Raw genomic sequence first — 20,769 nt, 5'->3', positions numbered from 1 at the left:
TTTGATGGGTGCATCGGGTCCAATCGTGAAGCAACCTTCAGCCGCAGGTGTATTTGCGAGACTTCCGGAGTTATGTACAAAATGACAACACTCCGTTCTAGGTGTATGAATAACAATATGTATGTCTCCTCGGATCCATAGCCTCGCCGACTGGTCGGGGTCGGTCCAGGATTCCAAATTCCATCATCATATCTGGCGTAACTGGCGTTCCCCATGGCGGGTTGGTGATAGTATTCGTTCCGTTGAGGGCAAACCGGCGGTTGTGTTCATCCATGGCCTGCCATGTAGCCCACAGACGATCGACCATTGAGTGGTGGAGCATGAATGCTGGGTCTTGCGGCGACACAAAACTATCTTCTAGAGTGGCCCCAATGCTAAAATGGCCGCCGCCGTGGGCACCCAGCACCCCGTCAGAGCTTGGCGGCCAACGTTCCATCGTGGTTTGAAAATCAACAATATCAGTCGAATTTAGCAGTCTATGGACGATTGTTTCATTCGTATAGTGGCTGCTGATGAAGTTGTTCAAGCTCCGGTTTAAGCAGCGTGGGTTATAGTCGAACGCGGGCGCCGGGATCTCAGTGAGCGAGGTGAGATGTGAGGAAAATGGTCCCATATGGATATCCATGTCTTTGAAAGGGCCGCACCGAACACATCCGCCGCCAGTACCTCGAGGGAGAGTTACTCCACCAGCCTGTATGTTTTGTTGCCCGGCATCGTATTCTCCGTCGCCAGAAAGGGAGCTGTCACTGCAGTCGAAGAGAGGGCTCGCAGCTAGATTGTTTGCCCAGATCGGCCAATTCCAGTACCTGTCACTTGTTATTCCTGATCTTAAAAACTAACGACTAAGCCTTACGGAAGCTGTCCAGTAAATCCACACTCATCTCTTAAGGCTGTTTCCCAAAGCCAGATGAAATGCCGGTGCCAAGGTAGAAACAGACCAGTCAAATGGGTGTGGAGGGTGTAGTTGAGGTGGGTACTAATTTATTTTCGTGAGACCCTCAGCATCAATTAGATAGGATAAGAGGTTATTTACGACATACGCCACAAAGTCGTCAAATCGGTTGCGAACTCCTGGAAACTCTCCCCTAGGAAGCTGCTGTGGTTGCCATTGCATGCATCGAACCGCGTCAGTATATTCGATTCTCTCAGCCGGCGTCAACTCTCCCCTGGAAAATGGGTCAATTGAATCAAATCGGCCGTGCAAAATGAGTAAACCACATACCATTCCTTACGGAAAACCTCATTCTTTGCTTCACAGCACCTTCGCGCTGGGAATGAGGGGACAAATGAAGTAAACATTCCCAGTACAAAGACTAACCAGGATTCAATAAAAGACGCCGTCATGAACATCATGTTGAGCGCTTATAAACAATGCGTCACTGAGTTTTGATCGCTGCACTAGGGATATCTTTTTCGATGTTCATCGGTTATAACCAACGGGGCTCGAAGTCAGATTATGAAATATCTTGCATGATGTAACGCTGGAAGTAAATAGATCACTTGAGTTGTGGGAGCGGGCTAAACCTCCTTGCGTCGATCGGGTGGATCGAGGCAATATGGATGAGAAATTACCGATGACCACGGCCGACAATGATAATAATATCAGTAGTTTCAGAACACATTCCACATACATCTCAACTATTACTTTATATAGAGAAATACTTCTCTATATTTAGAAGGTAGGACATATTGAAAAAGAAATTATATATAACTGCGTAATACATCTACCTAGTTACATACTTCGAGAACAAAGGTCGGACGTTAGGGATCAAGCAGTCAATAATTGGAAGTTGTCATTATGCAAGATTTCTGTCTTCACACCTCTCTGGGCAATATAGTTATGTATTCTATGGTTCAGCAATCTTGGTAGTATATATTTATATACAGGATGATTTCTCGCAGGGGGTACATTCAACCTCTTCGCTCCCTGAGCCTGAGCGAAGCCGAAATGAGACTTCTCCATAGACCTGGGATGGGAAGGTATATGGAACTGCATGTGAATTGGATCCAGTTCCCTCAACTAGTTGGAGGTTGCACGGTCTGTAATACATGCACATCACTTAGCGACAAGTAGACGAAGTCATATGCTTCCATACCGACATATGTACATGCTGCGTTCAGCTCTGCTTCCTTCAGGATCGGTTTTGCATCCGATATTTTGTTGATATTTCCACTTCGCCTCGGCTGTTTTCCTTAGCTAGTCCGCGGACTGGCATAACCCGTGCTGTGTGCTGGAACAAGTAGCGCATATTTATTCCCTGATCTTATTAGCAAATATTGCGTGGGTGACGACCAACTAATGGGAGGGTTTGTTTGAATTCAAAACTTTTTCACAGAAATTTCATTCAGCAACGTATCGCTTGAAACCTCTGGTAAGCATTCTTACGCTTGCCTCAATAGATCGGTAAATGATATATGGTATGATAAATAGCGAAACGAATCGTATATTACCTATCATGGGACCACAGTATTCGTCTATATCTGATAGACAAAATGATAAATGCAATACCAAAACAAAAAAGGTTAGAATATACTGTCGTAGGATTGATTGTGTGTCACAATCAGTAACATGTATGCAGGTTTGAGGACAATGCATGAGAAGTGCATACCAGGATGACAGAGAATTACTAGTGACACGCTCTGTCACACGCAGGTGCCCTAAGACGATAAAAGGGACACAACATGTGCCGTACACTAGGTGCGTTGAAGAGAACCATTTCGGTCAGATTCGGTCCGAAAGGATTAGAGAAAGTGGAAAGGGTGCCAATGCACAGGAGTGCATAAGCATGAGCAACCAACCAGAAAGCTAAAAGACGGGGGACAGGATCCACACCTATGCAAATTTCTGCACCAGAAAAGGGAAGACAAATAGCCAAGAGGGAGTGAACTTGAACACAGCCAATATTTGCGGGAGACTCGCGGCCGAATGCAAGCCCCTGCACCCATAATACAACTTGTCCAAAGCCAGTGGGGAATGCACCTGCTTGCCAGAGGGGCTAAAAACACCGTACGGAAAACGTGGGAGGTGTAATTTTAGCTACACTTATTTTTAGCGGATTTCTAATTCTTACTCTCCCAAGCCTACGGTCGAAGCGGGCGGGGTCGACCATAGTGCAATGAGTAGTCAGCTTCTACTGTATTGACTCAGTTTATGTATGTTGGTAATTTCAATAATATTACTCGAATATTTGGCCTGGCAATAATCTGCCGCAGTTTTTGCTTTTTTTTCTTTTCTTTTTTATCTTCTTCTTCTACCTGCTATTTTCTTCCAACCTACATCCGGTGATAGCCCATCAGCTATTATATAGCATCCTTGGTCTCAAAGTTATTACACCGTCCCATTTAACCCCCCACGCCTCACAGCAATGGAGACAGGGTGTTACTCATTGGCAGAATTGCTGGCCGTCGCTAAGACTCATCCCTTTTACAACACTGATATCGAGTACCCCGCCGATGCAGTTACGATCCAGAAACTTCGGGAGTTGGTCATTGACCAGAAAACGCAACCCAATATCCAACGGCAGCCATTGCTTGACAAGAGAACATTGTAAGACAGTGTCGGTAGTTTGAATACTGCTGTCGGAATTGAAAACAAACTCCCATCCAACACAATCTTATTGAACCGGAACTGTACTTTAACGGGCCTAAGATACTTTCTTTTAGCGAATGTACAGGCTGTCTCGATCGTCTGATTATATACTTGGATCAATGGGCTTGTGCCTCCGCTAACTAAAAGTATTTTAGTAATCTTGGAGTACGGTTCAGGATAAAAGTTGTGGATGTATTTGAAGAGTTTATTTTTAACCCCGACAGTACTTCGCTGCAGTTGTGCTAACCTACTTCAGGTACAAAATAATTAAACGGCTTACGCATGACGTGAGCCCGCGGAATACCTATCGTCAGAGTTCCTACATGAGCATCACTGGCGGGGGCTCTGGCGGGGTTCCCATGATGTTCGCCGTAGATGTGCACGAAAATCGGAGACAGAGGGCTCAAATGGGAAATTTTCTCAAACTGTGCGGTGTCATTGAGCCTGGAGATTGGGTTTTGTCCATTCATTTGGCGGGAGGATTTTACAGGTACTTGAATCTAAGCTTCCAACGAAAGGTGACACATCTCCTAATCGATTGATGATAAGGTCCCTGGATCTCACAACGGAAATCATGGAAAATGCGGGAGCCACCGTTCTCAGCGCCGGAAGCTACATGCCGCCCGCGGAGATTACTAAAGCTCTAGTCGACTACCATGTCAACGTGCTCACCGGGGACGGCAGTCAGGTTGTGCAAGCTGTCTATCATGTCTCCATGATGGCGCAGGAGGATCGCGAATGCATCAGACTCAACAAAATTATTTATACGTCAGAGCCTCTAACCGGTCCCCAGAGAGCGTTTATCAAAGCCATTCTGGGTGACGTTAAAATCTTCTCCGTCATGGGGAGCGCGGAAGCGGGCCCTTGGGCCATTAGCAGCCCTGACCTAACGGGAGAGGAGAGTCTTACCAGTAGCAGCACCGACTTCATTGTTGACACACGAAACACCCTGCTCGAGATCGTTTCTCCCTCCGTCATAGATGGTGCATATTCTGATTCGGATCCACCTTCTTACGGAGAACCGGGCCTCATTGTGCTGACATCTCTTCAACGACTGCGCAATCCGCTGGTACGCTACATCACTGGTGATATTGGATCCATCCATCCGCTCCCAGATACGGCCTTTCCTTTAATTCCAGAGACAGATAGGCAGCATCTGTGTGTGTTGCGCATGCAAGGTCGCGACCACCGCTTTAGCTTCAAGTGGTATGGCGCTTATTTCGAGTTCGAGATGATTGACGCCTTTATGCGAGCAAGAGAACACGGAATTCTGCAGTGGCAAATCATATTAGCCCGACTTGAGACAACGCCGCAGTCGACTCTGGAAATTCGTTTGCTTCGATCCCCTCCGCGGGACGAAGTCCTGTCTGTTGACGCTCTTACAGAACGCTTGCAGGCTTTCTTTCTTATCTTTCCTGAGAATGACCATCTGTCACGAATTGTGTTTCTGGATAGTCTCGAAGGATTCGAGCGGAGCATTACCGCCGGAAAAGTGATCAAATTTGTGGACCGTTGGAATAAGTAGTTTGATATTCATGTGTTATAGTACTCTTCTCTCCAGCACTAAGGGTATCTTAAAAAGATCCAAGTACAGCTATGTAACAAAAACGACTAAGAAAATGTGAAAATTGAAACAATAATAATAACCAAATTATAATATCCTGTCCCGCGAAGTATACATATTACTACCACTGTAAGGGCTGGGGTCACCTAGCCGGTTTTGAAGCGTATTGCCAATAACAGGCGTCAGGAAACTGTATATGAATGCCTATATTGGCGGTTAGTAAAGGGATTTTAGTATTAAAAACGACAACAGGGTTACACAGACCAGCAAACAAAACGATTGTGACGGTTGAGAGGACGAATCATTTGGAGGAACACCGTCCTTAGCCTAAGACCTCACTGTTCTCGTAGAAGTGGTAAATGGAGAAATGAAAAGACTGTTTAGAAGTCGGACCAGAGAGTCAGGAACGGCACGAAAACCTAACCAGAGCAACCTATATGGCTTAGAATGCGATATTCCTGAACGGTCCTAACTTCCGGAAATCGACCCTTACGTGGAAGTCGATCACTGATGTATCTTCTGTGTTTGGTTTCTGCGCTTTCCATTACGTTCTGTATTTACAAGTGAACTTCAAATATTCAGCCACATCTCCACAATGGGATCATTTCCTTGATATGATCCCGCATCACAAGATGGACGCACATCGTTTGCCGTGTTGTGATGAGTCAAAACAGTCAATCCACCCTCGGGGCAAATCGCTGCGTACTCTACCGCTACTGCAAATCTAATGATGTGGGCCTTTCACCCCCTTTTTCTCTGTCAAATATAATGTGCGGTCTAAGCAGGTCTGTACGGGCCCGCAGCTGTAGTACAGTACATTGAAGGGGATTTAACTGGTCTTCTCAGGTGTTGCATCGCCGGAGGGGGCTGAGAACAGCCTTTTTAGCGCGTTAGTTAAAAGCGGACTACTGCTTCTACCATGGCTTCATCGCAACTTTGCTATATACAGTAGGTGTTATCAGAGGAAAATGCATCGAACTTTCCGTGCCATTCATACGACTAGAGCGGTGAATGCTCGATATCTTACCCAGTCTACCAGTATGTTTCATCTTGTGGTTCCCTATGTTGGTTTAATTTGTGTTTGGATAGTACTGACCGCACCAAGCCCGTCTAAGAACCTCCAATCTCATCCCACTGATCGAGGTTGCCGAGCCAGACTTTGCCTCTAAGGCTTCTCACTTGAGAGCCATCTATGGGGCTCTCGAGTCCAAAGGGGTGCTTCAATTGCAACTGGGTTTTTCCGATGAGAAAAGCATGTATCTGCGGAGCCTTGTCTTTAACCTCCACCAAAACCACGGCCACGGTCTCCCGATAACCCACAGTGCCGAACGGGGCTGGTTTTGGGATGTTCGGCCCTCTCCAGCAAGTTCTCTAAGCCATGGACACCAAGCTCGATCAGAGACAATTTTCTGTTTTGACTGGCATACCGACTGCAGCTATGAGGAGCATCCGCCTCGGTATTTTGCTCTTCAAGTCCTTCAGCCGGACCGCTGCGGAGGTGGAACGTTGTCGGTGCTGAACGTCGATCGACTCCTCACCTTGCTTTCTCCTTTTGCACAAAAGTGGCTCTCCAGCCATAACTACAAAATCGCTGTCCCTCCTGAGTTTATGAAGAACGTAGGAGAACAGCATATTGTGGGCAATCTACTGGCACTAAAACCAGGGGGAAAACCTGGAAGTCAATTACGGTTCCGGGGAGATATCATGACCCCTTTGACTCTGAATGCTACCAAGGCACTGGATGAACTAAAGGATATTCTGTATAGAGATGGAACTCAAGCAGAGTCTCTCCATCTAACACCCCAGAGCCTTCCCAAAGGATCAATCATCATGATGGATAATCGACGATGGCTACATTCACGCAATGAAGTCAAAGACCCCAACCGGCATCTTCGGCGAGTCCGATGGGATGCAAGGCCATTCGGACACTGCAACCCATGAGTCATTTATTTTATTGTTGTTTTTGTTTTTGAGGGTTGGCAGCCACTAGTGCGGCGAAGGCTCTGGCTGATGTCATGGCATGGGCTAATTACTCCGAAGAAGCGGTCTCTTGAAATGCTTTCCCTCGTGTTTTTTACATAGGAAACTTTCTTTCCTGAGTGGTACAATAAGAGGACTCAGAGCACCAGAAGAAACGTATTCAATTCTAGGTTTGCCGTTCCCCTCATACACTTATCCGTCATAAATCCCAACTGTTGTAACCACGAGGTTTTGGAGCTGGTAATCGGCACCATGTGCGCCGCCATGTAATGTAAGTTAATAGGATATCCCGCTCTCAGACGTGTGTCCGTAATTATGGTGGTTTATGTAGGGGCTGATTTCAGGTACGCAGGATCAGTGATGCCCCCACTCAGGTGAGCACCAGCCTTCCCATCAGCCAGTTACGACCCCGTATATACATATCAGGCCAGCTGGGGAACTTGAGGGGCCTGTGTGATAGACAACGCCGAGCAAATTTGATTAGCGCCAGCATTTCCTGTAATGTGAAAGGTCAGAACGCCCGATCGCTCCTGTGTCGCTACTAGTCATTTGATTTATGTTGGATATTTTCCTGTCCTCTATCCGACATGATAGATTGCCTGGGCTTAGCTCAATTTAGCCTTCTGCTTACTGGGACATAATCTTAATTAACGTATTGAGGGGGCGTACATACAGGTGGGCAAGGTGGCACTACTGCGGGTTTCCGTTTAAATGGTACGAATTCGAAGGCGTATTGGCAATATCTTATTCAATACGACTCTCATGCACGATTTATCAAATTAAAGCCTGCACAGGGAGAGTTGCATTTTCATGAAGACAAAGATGGATACGATCAACACAAATGAGCAGTCACATCTGAACAGACATATATTTCTTCAGTTCCAACAACAATACCTAGTACAACGTAGATTGACTAATACATCGGTTGTTTTCTTAAACATCACAAAGACAATGGGAAGCCTCGGGTCATCCATCGACGAGCAAGTTATTGACGACCAAATCCAAGCTCGCCTCCAACTGTTCAGCGAATCTCCCTGTGGCCGAGAGAATGACATACCCTTCTTTGTCGCCAACACGACCAAAGTCGTTCAACAGCATCAAAGATGGACACATGCATTGCCACACATTCATCCTTTCTACGGTTAGTAAAGCACCACCCTGCCAATTTCTAGCCTCGGGCTCCTCGATGACCTACCACACCTTGTCCCATAGCAGCAAAGCTAATGAAACTTCAGCGGTAAAATGCAATCCAGACAAAAGGCTCTTGCAATTGCTAGCTGACATGGGCGTCAACTTTGACTGTGCCTCTCTTGCGGAGATTGAGCAGGTGCTGGAAATGGGAGTTGATCCATCTCGTATCATCTTCGCTCATCCTTGCAAAGCACCATCCGCGCTAGACATAGCTGCGCGACGAGGAGTCAGGCGGACTACCTTTGACAACGCCGATGAGCTAGACAAGATCCAGAGAATTAGTCCCGGGATGGAACTGCTGCTGCGAATCTATGTACAAGATCATGGCGCCAAGGTCGCTCTGGGCACTAAATTCGGGGCTCCGATGGAAGTTACACAAGCATTGCTCGAAAAGGCTCGTCGAGCTGGACTGAAGATTATTGGGGTTAGCTTTCATATCGGTATGCGTCATTACAATATTCCGCTCTACTCTTTTGGCATCCATTCCAAGAGAAGTGTTTTAAGTGATTAACAAGGACTAGGCTCTGGAGCATCAGACCCCAATGCTTTCGTCACGGCGGTCCAAGACGCCAAGAGAGTCTTTGAAGATGGCAAAGCATTGGGTTTTAACATGCACATGCTTGACATCGGGGGCGGGTTCGAGGACAGCAATTTTGAGACCATGGCATATCCCCTGCGCAAGGCGATTATCCGTGAGTTTCCAAGTTCAGTTACGTTGATCGCTGAACCGGGGCGATTTTACGCCAGCGGGTTCTATACAATGGTCTGCCAAGTTATCGCGCGTCGAACACAGGCAGGCACGATGAATTCCACGCTACCAGATATGTTGTATCTAAACGATGGTCTATACGGATGCTTTAGCATGGGCTGGAGTGAAAACGGGATCTTTGTGCCGACTTTGGTTGTTCCAAGAGGCAAATCTAGCACGGTATCGCGCGAGTGGACGCCCCATAGATATTCCATCTGGGGGCCAACATGTGATAGTATTGATTGCATCTCGAAGGAGGTGGTCATGGACCAGGAGGTAAAGGTAGGGGACTGGCTGAAATTCCAGGATATGGGAGGTAAGCCGTTCCATTCACCTCCAGATTTCTGGAGATCAGATTGCCTGCTTGATGGAGAGATTATATTCGAGCTAATACTTCATCTAATAGCGTACACCATCTCTGCGTCCTCTCGCTTCAATGGGTTTCCCAATACCTATGCAATCATTCTTCTTGAGTAACCACTCGAGTTCGAATAGGGAATGGAAGAAACGAGGGGTTATAGAGCAGATGTTGGATTCTGTAGGTATGCTGTGATTTTTGTCTATTTCGGCTAGTGGGGAATTAACAAGCAAGGGTAATGCCCTGTCACTTGTTAAACATACTGAGTGGCGGTGGGACTTGCGGTCAATAGGTAAATATTTTTATGAACAGATACTTCATCCCCAATTATCCGATTCCCAACAATAAATTGGCCCAAGAATACAGATATGGATACCTTTGAGAAAGGGGTATCTTCTGCTGAAGTTATGGAAATCCATGATGTAAACATGATTACCATGGTGTTGGATGGCTGGGTAAAAGTCACTGCTCTACAAGCGAGCTACACAATCTCAGAGAAAAAGAGCCTAGGGCTTCAGCGATATTCCATTAACAACTCCGGCGGATTGCATCCAATATATACCATAGTAACTATTTCTCGCTTCGTGACGCAATACATTGACTCGTAGGAAAATAGGAAAATTGGGCACCAATAGAAGCAGATGAAATATGACATTGCTCACATGGTGTAAAGGACCTGATATAGCAGGGTAAGGAGCTCCACTCTGATATTGAATCCACCAGCAAACAGTTCCAAGCGGACTAGTTGCCGCCACTATCATGGCCTGGCTTTTTACACTCGTTGAAAATATGCTGCCAATCTTCTTCCGCCGATTGGCGTCTTTTCTGTATAAGCAAGGTGGAATGGCAATACGAAGTTCGGTTGGCATAGGGAGAGAAACTGACTCAATCACATAACTTTCAGAACAGAGGACCTAATCTTATATCTGCGTACCTTGTAGTCTCGTCCACTATCTCCCATTGAGCCCGATGGAATTCAGTCTGGGAGTTCGTACGGATAGGACGGACATTGAACGATGCACTGTGTGATATAACAGGTTATGTGCAAGGTAATTGTGGAGGCCGAGAACCAGAAATCCATTGTCTTTATTTTGAACTTACTTCTTTTATAAGAGTGAGGGAGGGACACTATACACGCAGTGGTCATGTAATCAATGCGTGATGGATTGAGGTGAATGCACCCACACATCTTTCTTTTTATTTATAACCTAAATGATTAACCAGACCCACCTATTTTACCAATATTAATCACTCACCGCTAATCAATCGCAGTCGCTGGGCAAGGTAACCTAGTAGACCGCCGTAGGGTCCTCGTATACGCAAACTATCTGTTTCCACGCATAGCAGCCAAACACGGCAGATCCACGACCTGAAAATTGACGCCTGCTTGCAGATTAGCCCCTCCAATAATTTGGCGTATAGGAAGACGTTTCCCATACGCAGAGTGCTTGCTTTAGTGGTTGGTCTTGGCTTAGGTATATTGGTCTCCATACGGAAAGGAAATTAACTGAAAATGTCGACATAGTTTCTTGGACAGTAATCTGAAGCTTCCAATTCAGAAGCAATGCCGTCAAGTCGTTGTTATCTTAGACTCAGTCCTCGTACATCACTGAACATATCCAGGACCCTCCATGGCTGACAGCACAGATTTTGTCAGGGCTGCTCCGCCATCCACCGAGGCCCAGCAACCTCCCATGTACGACAAAGTATGTGCCAATTAGCGGGTAACAAACGTGTACACCAGACGAATTTAGAACAAAATCATACAGGCGCGGCGTGATGCGGCGCTGTACCACGCAGGAGGCCCCCGCAACAACCTGCGGCTTCAGCTGAAGCTGCAGGGCGGAGATCCATTCTTCAGGCCCGAATTCATCACCAAAAACAATTCCAGCCCCCTTGCCGCTCCGAATGGGCTTCAAGAGATACTTTTCCCGTAAGCCCGGGGATCCCATTGAGAGCAGGACGAGCCGTTCTAGATCCCGCGATCCTGGAAGAATAGTCTCCGCAATTCCTTGATCAAGAGTCTGCGCCTGGGCACGAGTGATCACACTGCGTGCTACTAGTGACGGGATTTCCTGTTTCAGTATACCCAACATCCGCTTGTCGTGTGTTAGCAAGATCGATCGCATGTCGTTGAAACAACGTAGACTGATCTGACGCAACATCTCGGGCTCCAGCGCAAGAAGCTCCGATTGATGTAGCTCAAGGCCGACTTGTTGGATCACCTCGACCACCTCGCCCTTACTTGTTAGCAAGGCAGAAGGGCCATGAAGAAATTTATCAGTTTCTTCCACTACACAGCATAGCCTATACCCGTCACTGCTGTGAGTGGGAGGCAATAGCCTAAGCTGCGCCGGGGTGATCAACCTAGGTGTGAGGCCAAACCGTTGTCGGACAATGTGAAGGAGCATGTGGATATCCATCCCTTTTCTTTCGCCCTTCAGCAGGTGCAAGGGAAGGTCCGGTTGGAAAAGGCTGATTGTTCCATCGAGTAACTGGTGAACATTAGATACCGATAACATTCGACGAGATATAAGTCGTGGATATGTTCAATGATTGTTACCTTTGCCGGATCTGTTGCACATTTTAAGCCATTGTGCCCTACCCCCATATCTTGCAGGCCCTCGTGTGCAAGCGTTCCAAGAACGAACGCGTTGAAGGAAAAACGAGCGTTAATCTCGGTGATTCGGAAATTTTCCATTTTCCTACCATTCTCGTCCATTTTGTCCTCAACAAGGAAGTCTGGTCTCCACGAGCCACGACACTCGCGGTACCTCAAAATCTTATTTTTGGAGACCTGGTCATCTATCCACTATGCCACAGCATCAGTGCAAGTTCAAAGCCAAGCAGGACATAAATCATCTTTAACCCGGCGGTGCACAGATATTAAACGTACCCGCAACAGGTCTTCTTCCTGCTTCTCGAGAGGCATTCGCTCTGGAAAGCGGGCATCCCGATCCGTCCACCACCTTTCCACAATATCCGTGATGCCAGCTGTCAAAGCCTCATGCAGCTCTGCGAGCTGCTGTTGGTGCATCTCATGAATAAGGATGGGCCGAGGACACGCAGTTTCATGAGCTGCTCCAGGCCATAAATTAACGGGGCATCGCTGCAAAAGGCTGGCTTGAAACCTCTCGTGCTCTAGTGTATAGACAATCTTTTCGGCGTCATATTCTGCGACAAGTTTATGACGGTCGGGGCGGGACCCGACGTGTATCTGCTGAAACATGTGGGAAGTTGGTTTTTTCATCTGAAACCTATGATGGAAAATGTCAAACAGGATAGCAACATACCCTATGTATAATACTTATATGTGGCAATCGTGACTTACCAAATGCGGAAAGCCCGCTATCATGCAAATTGCAGAGTAACCCTTGCAGAAATTATCGATCGTACAGTAACAGTAGCCAAAGCCACTTGATCATTTTACTAGTCGTGTTACCTACTCAAAGCCACAAACTCTGTGCGGGATGGATGTAATCTGGCCAATCAGAGACCGGCGTGCTCTGGAGTCGATCTTTCGAATTAGGAACCCAAGGGCAATAGGTAGTTGGATGCAGCAAGTGCAGGCGTACCGATGCATAATGGAGATCATTGGCAAATAAACAGGCTTGTATAAAAATGTTGGCTCTGTGACCAATCCACAATTTAATTGTCTTCTATTCTAAGAGGGTCTAGGCTCCGTCAGAAATATGGTGGATCTCCATATCGATTTCTGGTATTTACCAAGTATATCTTAGGACATCGATATCATACACCTCACATACAAGTGCATATTACTCATTATCAGCGTGTCCTGCAAAATTGACTATTTAAGTTATGTAGAGAGTCTGATACTACCATTTATGATTCCCATACAGTATCGGTCACTGATTTCTGTCAAGCTCCGCTATTCACTGCGCTAGACGTGCGGATAGAAATGAATGATCGGCTTGGCAATAGGATTGGCTTGTATGTGGAAGAATGCTTAGTGGCCCGTCCCATTCCAGATGCGCCATTTCCATAATCTGACGTGCATCCATTCTTTCAAGGAGTACTTCCTGACATTTTATCAACTCCTGGCGTTGGAATGTGCGGCAATCTAAGAGGGCGTCAGCTGCACGGAGCTTACTTTTATCAGCTGAGAAGTGAGCTACGTTTACCTACATTGGCTTGTAATAAACGGCCAATTCTTGAAACTGTCATTTGAGCTAGTCTTGCACAATTTTAATTCATATTTGCTAAAGCTAAACCGAAATACCAAAATATCCCCACTGGTGTATCCGGGATGGGTATGTGGGCTCTACCAAACAAAACATTTTACGGAGACAACAGGACAACAGTAAGTTGCGGCTGCAAGGAGTGTAAAACTCCTCAATCAAGCACGCATATCGAAGCGGTCTATTTGAGTTTAATTCCCCAGTATTCCACACCTTCCGCAGGATACTGATATGGCGAGCCGGCGAATATGTTGAAGTATTTTCGGAGACATTCCTTTTTCAACACCTTGTCCGAAGCGGTCTGGGGGACTTGTTCCTCTTCATGGAGGATCCGTAGCATTGTCGGTAGTCTGTATGGGACCAGACCTCGAGCGGTGAGGTCTCCCCTTATCATTCGAAGGTTGATACTGCCTGACTCTCCAAGCCTTTCTTGCTTTGGAAGTCGGATAAGGGCAGCCAGCTGTCCGCCAGATTCATGGTCCAAGATTGGGAGTACATAGGCTTCAGATACGTATGGGAGATCCAAGAGATGCTGCTCGAGATCTAGAACTGAAACCATATGCTCCTGGATTTTAACCCCTTGACATTCGACATTAGCTCCGCCATCATGGAGATGTGTTCAGCAAGCATTTCTGTAAACGTACAATCGCACGATATCCGGCCATCAAAAAAGTAATCTTCCCCAACACGGTGAGCACGGTCACCGGTTTTGTAGAACCCTTCATGGTCAAACGCAGCGTGTGTAGCAGCTTTGTCCTTAATATATCTTTGCCCAGTTAAGTAACGCACCCTTGAAGGATACCAGAGAATCAACACTCTTACCCAATGAACATAGACGGACTTTTCAGGAGAATCTCTCCATGGTCACCTTCAGACAGCTTGACCACAACCCCTGGAAAAGGCCTTCCGATACACCCCTAATGAAGATCAGAAACAGCCTCGGGTCGTGCGGGTGCCCCGGGATGGGGTGGGGGAGTTCAGAGAAACTGGGACGCACATTCATAAACTCCAAACCTGCTGAAGTGGCCATTACGCCACCACCCATCTCAGTGAGCCCATATGCATTAATAATGGGCACTTTGGTCAGGTCTGTAAAGAACTTCCGTACCGAAGGACTGAGTACCGAACCACTTGTGAACGCAGTTTCTAGACATTTAGCTCCGTCAACGTACTTCTGTCGACACTCAGAGGGTAGATCACGGATATTGTCCATATAGTATTCCCTCAAGCCCCTAAAAAGAGTCGGAGACAGGCTCATTTCCGTGACTTTGCCCTCACTTAAAATCTCCCAAACACGTGCCGGCCCGGATCCATCTTTCATGAGGTGTAGTTGCTCACCATTAAGCACACTAGACACGGGGCCCGTTGCGCCTCCTACCCAATGCTTAGGACTGGAACCCAGGTAAAGGCTGGCTGGGTGAGTTGGTTCCTCGGTATAATAGAAGAGTTGGCGGGGGAGAAGGACGCCTTTCGGCAAGCTGGTTGTGCCAGATGTAAAAATAACCAGGCAAGCAGTGGTTGGAGGCAAAGTCAACTCTTCATCAATTTCCAATCTGGACCAGGGGCTTGACTCTGGTCCCGCTCTTGAGATCGGAACGATACTGATCTTTTGGGCGGCCCGGTTTTCGGCATACCTCTGAATCGCGACTGCCTTGTCGTAAGAACCCGTGTCCGACAGGACACAAGTTGCGTCGGTTTTATTCAGAAAGTATAGTGCTTCCTCTTCTTTAATTGTCGTCGCTGGGAACGTTTTGTTAATATTTATGGATGGACCTGTATAAACCTCTCCACTTACCCAAAGGGACACAAATACCACCTAGAGCCACAATAGTGAAAAAGCACACAAGATGGTGGTATCCGCTGAACGCCAGAAATGCTATAGATGCCGCCTCTTTCCGTAGGAGACCTTTGTCGTCAAATAAGGTGGCTGGGAGCTGCTCTCGTATGACTTGACGGAAATGCATGACATCGCTGATCAAGTCTTTGTAACTCGCATTGATTCCATATTCATCGTGGATTATGGAACCAGGTCTCTCTTGGGAGAGTCGGCTAAGTCGAGTGAATATGGGATCGTTTGGAAACCCCTGGGTTCCGTATGCGATGTTTTCCTTGAAGCCAAACATCACTATTCGGTGTGAGTCTATCGTTGTACGTGAAAATTTGGGTAACCGAATGATGTACTCGGATCAAGTCGATTGGATGGTCTTGATTGGATTTTCCAAAAAACGGTGAGGTGCACACTAATCGGAAAAGGCGTAGGTGCCAGACCAATGAGTATTGTGTGGTCGAAGTGGTCAAGGGATGACCAAACCTCCAGAAGCAAAGGGAGGAAATGGGACGGAAGGCAAGAAAGGTTCTGGAAAGCGCGAGCACGGCAACCACCGTCAATTATATATAATCACAATGCGTCATTCCATTACTGAAGAACCTAGATTCGCAAGACCTTGCAGATCAATTTTCTTCAGTAATTGAAGGCTGGTGCGGCATGGTGGAGCGTCTTGATTCCACTTTTGTGCTGCCAGACGAGAACGTAATTTTCAATGAACTTGCACAAAATGCCGACGGATCAATGAACAGAAACATAAAGGCCAGAAAAATGGAGAAAACAAGGGAAGTATTGGCGCTTGAATTGCAGCAGGCTCATCATTAATTACTACTTCCGGCATCAATGCAGCCACCGGTGGATACTGCAGTTTACTTGTGGCGATGGGCGAAGAGCCCCGGGAATGAGGAGGTTGTCCCGCTGCTCCCGCCCTTCCACACCACACACCGATGTTCATGTGGGAAATGAGTTTAAAAATCACAGACTAAATTTCGTAAGTTACACTCGGAGCCAGCCACGTCTAGATGCCGCAGCAGGTATTTCAGTAAATATGCATCATGAATCAATAATTACTGACGATCTCCAAGAAGCATAAACATGGCTTCCATTTGTCTGATTGCTCAGGTTACAGGGTGCCCGCAGGAAGAAGTAAAAATGGAGAGAGGTAAGGAAGGGCGATCACTAATCTCCCCTATGGTTCGTGTATTGCTTTTTCTGTACTACATTAACTCATTAACTTGCTACATGATATCACTTAATCAGGAGGGAAAAGTTTGATCATAAATTACCTGTATGTACACACAAGTACTACTTTGTCAATAGAACCAGTTTCTTCATGCCAGGGGCCATCTCTGGCCTTGGTAGTAGGCGGCAAACCACCAGCCCTGAAATCCTATTTAATTTCACTCAAATTTCCAGTTGTTGAGGGTCTCACGCGCAAGACATCTTGGGACCCCTGAGCATGGACAACTTCCACAGTGAGAATAGGGGAACTATACCAACAGGCACTAGGTGGCGCTCTTCTAAATGGTTCAACATCGTGATCGTTCTTATCGCTTTGTTTAGCGGTTCGTCCTTGTCCATACCTATTAGTATAAATAACTGATCAACATTGTCCAGAGACCTTTCTCTATGGATTCATCGTCCCAATATTAGGACCTATGATCAAAGATCGCCTACACATAGATCCATCTCGCATACAGCAGCTCACCTCTGCTGTCCTTGCCCTTCATGGGGCTATTTCCGTTATTTCGGGCCCTATTATTGGACATTTCGCTGATAAAATGGAAAGCAGCAGAGTACCGCTCCTTGTCTCAATGCTTGGGTGCATCATCGGCACTCTAATGGTCGCAAGTGCTCATTCCGTTACTGTACTCTTGGTCGGCCGATCTCTGCAAGGCATATCGGAGTCTATGGTGTGGATTGTCGGTTTCACAACTGTGACAGAATTAGTTGATAACGACCAAATGGGCTCAGTTATGGGGCTCTTGGCGTCCTTTGTCAGCACCGGGATGCTCGCCGGGCCTATAGCCTCTGGGTTTTTGTTGGAGACTACAGAATACTGGGTCATGTGGTCCGTACCGCTCTTGGTTTTGGCTTTGAACCTTCTCGCACGCCTAATTATGGTCGAGCCCTCGCCGGAGAAAGTCTGCGAGCCTGAGTGTATGGGAGAGACTACGAGCTTGCTGTCTGATCAGGAAGAGACACAAAATTTGTCCACTGGCTCGAACTTTTGGAAGGTGATGCTGTGTGACAGCCGCGTGATTACAATTTTGCTACTGAGCATCACGAGCACAACTGTTAGCACGAGCTTCCATGCAACACTGCCTCTCCATGTGCAAGAGGCATTCGGATGGGGTCCCAGCATGACTGGACTCCTCTTTGCGTGTCTCATCTTGCCAGTCCTTTTCGTCGGTCCTCTTGCTGGCTGGGTCCGCGATAAGTTTGGGGCACGATTCCCTGCTACGGCCTCATTAGTTCTTCAAGCTGGGATGCTGGATGTAGCAGGAGTTTCTGGAAACAAACATTTCCCATGGGCTAGCACTCAACCGATTGGACGAGCACTTTATGTTGTCTCGCTTCTTGCTGTCGGTACACTGAGACCATTTATGTCGGCTGTGGGACCCGCCGAGTTGTCTAGTGGGTTTCAGATCTCAGTACATTAATATTGTGGTGCTAATGTGAATTTGCAGCTATTGTAAAAGAATATCAAGCCAGAACCCCAGGCATCTTTGGCCCCCAGGGTGGCCTTTCTCGAGTGTTTTCTATGATTGACGTTTCTGTCAGTTTGGGAATGATGCTCGGTCCAATCATTGGAGGCTTTCTTACGGAAGTAGTCGGCTATACTTATATGAATTGCGCCTTTAGTAAGTAATTCAACATCCCCAATGTGGCCTGTACTAACTCTACAAGGCCTCCTTTATATTATCGTCGCTGCCCTTGTATTTACCTTTGTAGGACCCAGACGCATAGGACCCAGATACACGGACGGAAATTTCGTCTACAAGGCACCCCCGGAGGCGGAGATACATACCATATACACTAGGATATCTATAGAGGCGTGATGGAAATGTGGACTCCCACACATTTCCATGCAAGTTTGAGATCTAATTAAAAATTGAGTATTAATCCAAGAACAAACTAAAAACGTGAGAAAGTGTCCCTATATACTCTTCACCCATACATTCGAACCTGCCTTTAGAACAGCTTACGGAGTAGGATAATATTTAGGCCCTTGTTCCTCACCATGGGTACTCAGTGAGCCTGATCAATTGGTAAAATAATTCTGTTTCCCAATTAGGGCTCCCTAAGGGCATATACATAATTTGTGATAGTGTTCGCGATTCAGACATTCCCTGGGACGTGTTGCTAGTAACTACATAGTCCATGTTTGTATAACCAGAAGTCGAAATTCATATTCCTAATAAGACCCAAAGTGACATTTGATACGTGAACCTCGCTCGCCTTCTTGATCCAAGAAGATGCGATCTTCGGTGAATTCCGGATTAGTACTTGATAATATCTGGTCCCAGGCTCTATGCTCTCAGGCATGCTATTTCTCGCTCCCGGGAGCAATAACTGTAACTTTCAGAGGAGCTACAGCTCCCGCGTACCATAATCTGGCTGGCTCTTGGCTCAACCGAAGGTAGGAAAGGTAAATCTGACACCGTCTTGGGCTTCGCAGTGGCGTCACAGTGATTCTAAAGTCGCGTGCCACGAGGACAGCCTAACAATGGGTGTGGCAGTTAGGCCACGACAGGCCTTGACGAGGCTCTAAGTTCGTTTCAGGAAGTGGGCCACTCTACGTATACATACAGGGATATAACTTATATGGTTGCTGTAGCCTGCATATTGTTTGCATTGCGAGGCGTCAGGGTAAATCCATCCGTCCATCTATCCATACTGTATAAATCAAATCCAATAATCTGTAGACGACATCAATTTAACCCTGGTATGTTCACCTCCGATATCATCCCTGTTCTTCGACACATCATATCGAAATGCCTCCGATTTGAGTGTCGTGACCACCATTTATGCAAAATTAAAATTTCCCAGGAGCTGAAGCTTGACTAGAGCCTCCAATGCCGGCTGACTGGAACTAAAGATCGACAATGTTTACTAATCCTGTCATTTGATAGGCTACTAGCCCATAGAGCTCTGCGACGATACTTTCTTCTGCACAGACTGAAGTGGAAGACGATATATCAATTTCAAAGCCAATAGAGTAGGGCTTTCTACACACTAACCGGCAATCAACCCTTTTCTTCCGTCCCCAAAAAAGTCATTTGGTATAGCATCCTTAGCATTCACAGCAGAATGAAACCTAAAAATTCTCCCGTGCTTGCTATTCCACGTTTCATAAGTGCCCTAAGCAGGTCGGGCGGATAGTATATATAGCGCGAAATGAAGGTTCTAGTATTGTTAGCACAGAACAATTTCAAATTATTATGATTTCGACATATATAAGCCCTATTATCCTTCCGAAGGAGCTTATCTATCTAGTCATATATCTAGTCGAAATTTGCTTTTCTTTCGTTAGAATATGAAAAGAGGGGTCAAATATCGGGAGATAACTTATACTTATAATCAACCTCCTATACGATGAATATATCGCAATATAAGTGGTTATTAATATTACTCTCGACTAAGAGTCTAATATAGGATAGTAATAGAGCAATTCTAATACTAGTACTAATAAAAAGAACGCGGCTATACCTTACGAGTCCCTCTAGACGACTATACGGTCTATAAACTACGTTAAGAACTCGCTTCTCGGATGATCTATTAGTCTTTACGTAAAGCCCCGTTCCCTACGTACTAGTAGTGTGATACTTATAGTATTTCTATTTATATCGTTCTCCTACTAGGATATAGGAAAAGAATATATCTAGAGAGTAGTACGTAAGCTAATACTAGGTATCTAAATATAAACGCTTATTCTAGGTTAAATCATTTAGGTACTATAACTACTTAAGGCTAAGTTCTTTAAGAGAAACCGAATTAAACTTCGAGGATTCTTTATTTAGATAGATATATACCTCGATATAAATAGTACTAAGATATCTAATAAAGCCGGTAAAGTAATTTTTATATTAACTTACGTGGCTAGGTATAGGATTAGTTCGAATCTTATATCTATAATTATTATAGAAAGAAATCTAAAGAATAGTCGGATACTACGATAAGTATCTTTAGTAAGTACTATAATTTCTATTAATATCTCGAGAATACGTTTAGAGATATTAACGCTATAAAAATAGCCTAGAAAAAGTTATAACGAATCCGATAAACTAGAACTATATTAAGCTATACCTCTA

At 46.0% G+C, this 20,769-nt stretch overlaps 7 protein-coding genes across 7 annotated transcripts; 4 read left to right on the top strand and 3 right to left on the bottom strand.

Moving 5' to 3' along the window:
* Positions 1–97: 97 nt before the first annotated feature.
* N7537_008252 (tyrosinase family protein) lies at positions 98–1,353 on the bottom strand (the record flags this gene model as incomplete). Its single annotated transcript, XM_056899307.1, has 4 exons — positions 98–806; positions 854–976; positions 1,041–1,166; positions 1,223–1,353. 4 exons carry the CDS (start codon positions 1,351–1,353, stop codon positions 98–100), a joined length of 1,089 nt encoding a protein of 362 aa, XP_056751383.1.
* Positions 1,354–3,365: 2,012 nt separating this feature from the next.
* N7537_008251 (uncharacterized protein) lies at positions 3,366–5,114 on the top strand (the record flags this gene model as incomplete). The annotated part of the gene is made up of 3 exons (XM_056899306.1): positions 3,366–3,547; positions 3,846–4,079; positions 4,139–5,114. 3 exons carry the CDS (start codon positions 3,366–3,368, stop codon positions 5,112–5,114), a joined length of 1,392 nt encoding a protein of 463 aa, XP_056751382.1.
* Positions 5,115–6,121: 1,007 nt separating this feature from the next.
* On the top strand, positions 6,122–7,094 carry N7537_008250 (uncharacterized protein; the record flags this gene model as incomplete). The annotated part of the gene is made up of 2 exons (XM_056899305.1): positions 6,122–6,191; positions 6,259–7,094. 2 exons carry the CDS (start codon positions 6,122–6,124, stop codon positions 7,092–7,094), a joined length of 906 nt encoding a protein of 301 aa, XP_056751381.1.
* A 990-nt stretch (positions 7,095–8,084) lies between these two features.
* N7537_008249 (type III PLP-dependent enzyme) lies at positions 8,085–9,549 on the top strand (the record flags this gene model as incomplete). Its single annotated transcript, XM_056899304.1, has 3 exons — positions 8,085–8,274; positions 8,369–8,764; positions 8,846–9,549. The coding sequence occupies 3 exons, from the start codon at positions 8,085–8,087 to the stop codon at positions 9,547–9,549; spliced, it is 1,290 nt and encodes a 429-aa protein (XP_056751380.1).
* Positions 9,550–11,022: 1,473 nt separating this feature from the next.
* On the bottom strand, positions 11,023–12,659 carry N7537_008248 (uncharacterized protein; the record flags this gene model as incomplete). Its single annotated transcript, XM_056899303.1, has 3 exons — positions 11,023–11,925; positions 11,994–12,242; positions 12,327–12,659. The coding sequence occupies 3 exons, from the start codon at positions 12,657–12,659 to the stop codon at positions 11,023–11,025; spliced, it is 1,485 nt and encodes a 494-aa protein (XP_056751379.1).
* Positions 12,660–13,810: 1,151 nt separating this feature from the next.
* Positions 13,811–15,752, bottom strand: N7537_008247 (class I adenylate-forming enzyme family protein; the record flags this gene model as incomplete). The annotated part of the gene is made up of 5 exons (XM_056899302.1): positions 13,811–14,208; positions 14,274–14,395; positions 14,452–14,546; positions 14,627–15,369; positions 15,425–15,752. 5 exons carry the CDS (start codon positions 15,750–15,752, stop codon positions 13,811–13,813), a joined length of 1,686 nt encoding a protein of 561 aa, XP_056751378.1.
* Positions 15,753–16,913: 1,161 nt separating this feature from the next.
* N7537_008246 (MFS transporter) lies at positions 16,914–18,326 on the top strand (the record flags this gene model as incomplete). The annotated part of the gene is made up of 3 exons (XM_056899301.1): positions 16,914–17,019; positions 17,072–18,091; positions 18,145–18,326. 3 exons carry the CDS (start codon positions 16,914–16,916, stop codon positions 18,324–18,326), a joined length of 1,308 nt encoding a protein of 435 aa, XP_056751377.1.
* Between the last annotated feature and the right edge of the window lie 2,443 nt (positions 18,327–20,769).

The sequence above is a fragment of the Penicillium hordei genome, assembly GCF_028827395.1.
Source record: "Penicillium hordei strain IBT 12815 chromosome Unknown utg000004l_segment0_segment0, whole genome shotgun sequence".
Classification (NCBI taxonomy): Eukaryota; Fungi; Ascomycota; class Eurotiomycetes; order Eurotiales; family Aspergillaceae; genus Penicillium; species Penicillium hordei.
The sequence above is the reverse complement of the archived record's forward strand: the minus strand, read 5'-3'. Positions and strand labels throughout refer to the sequence as shown.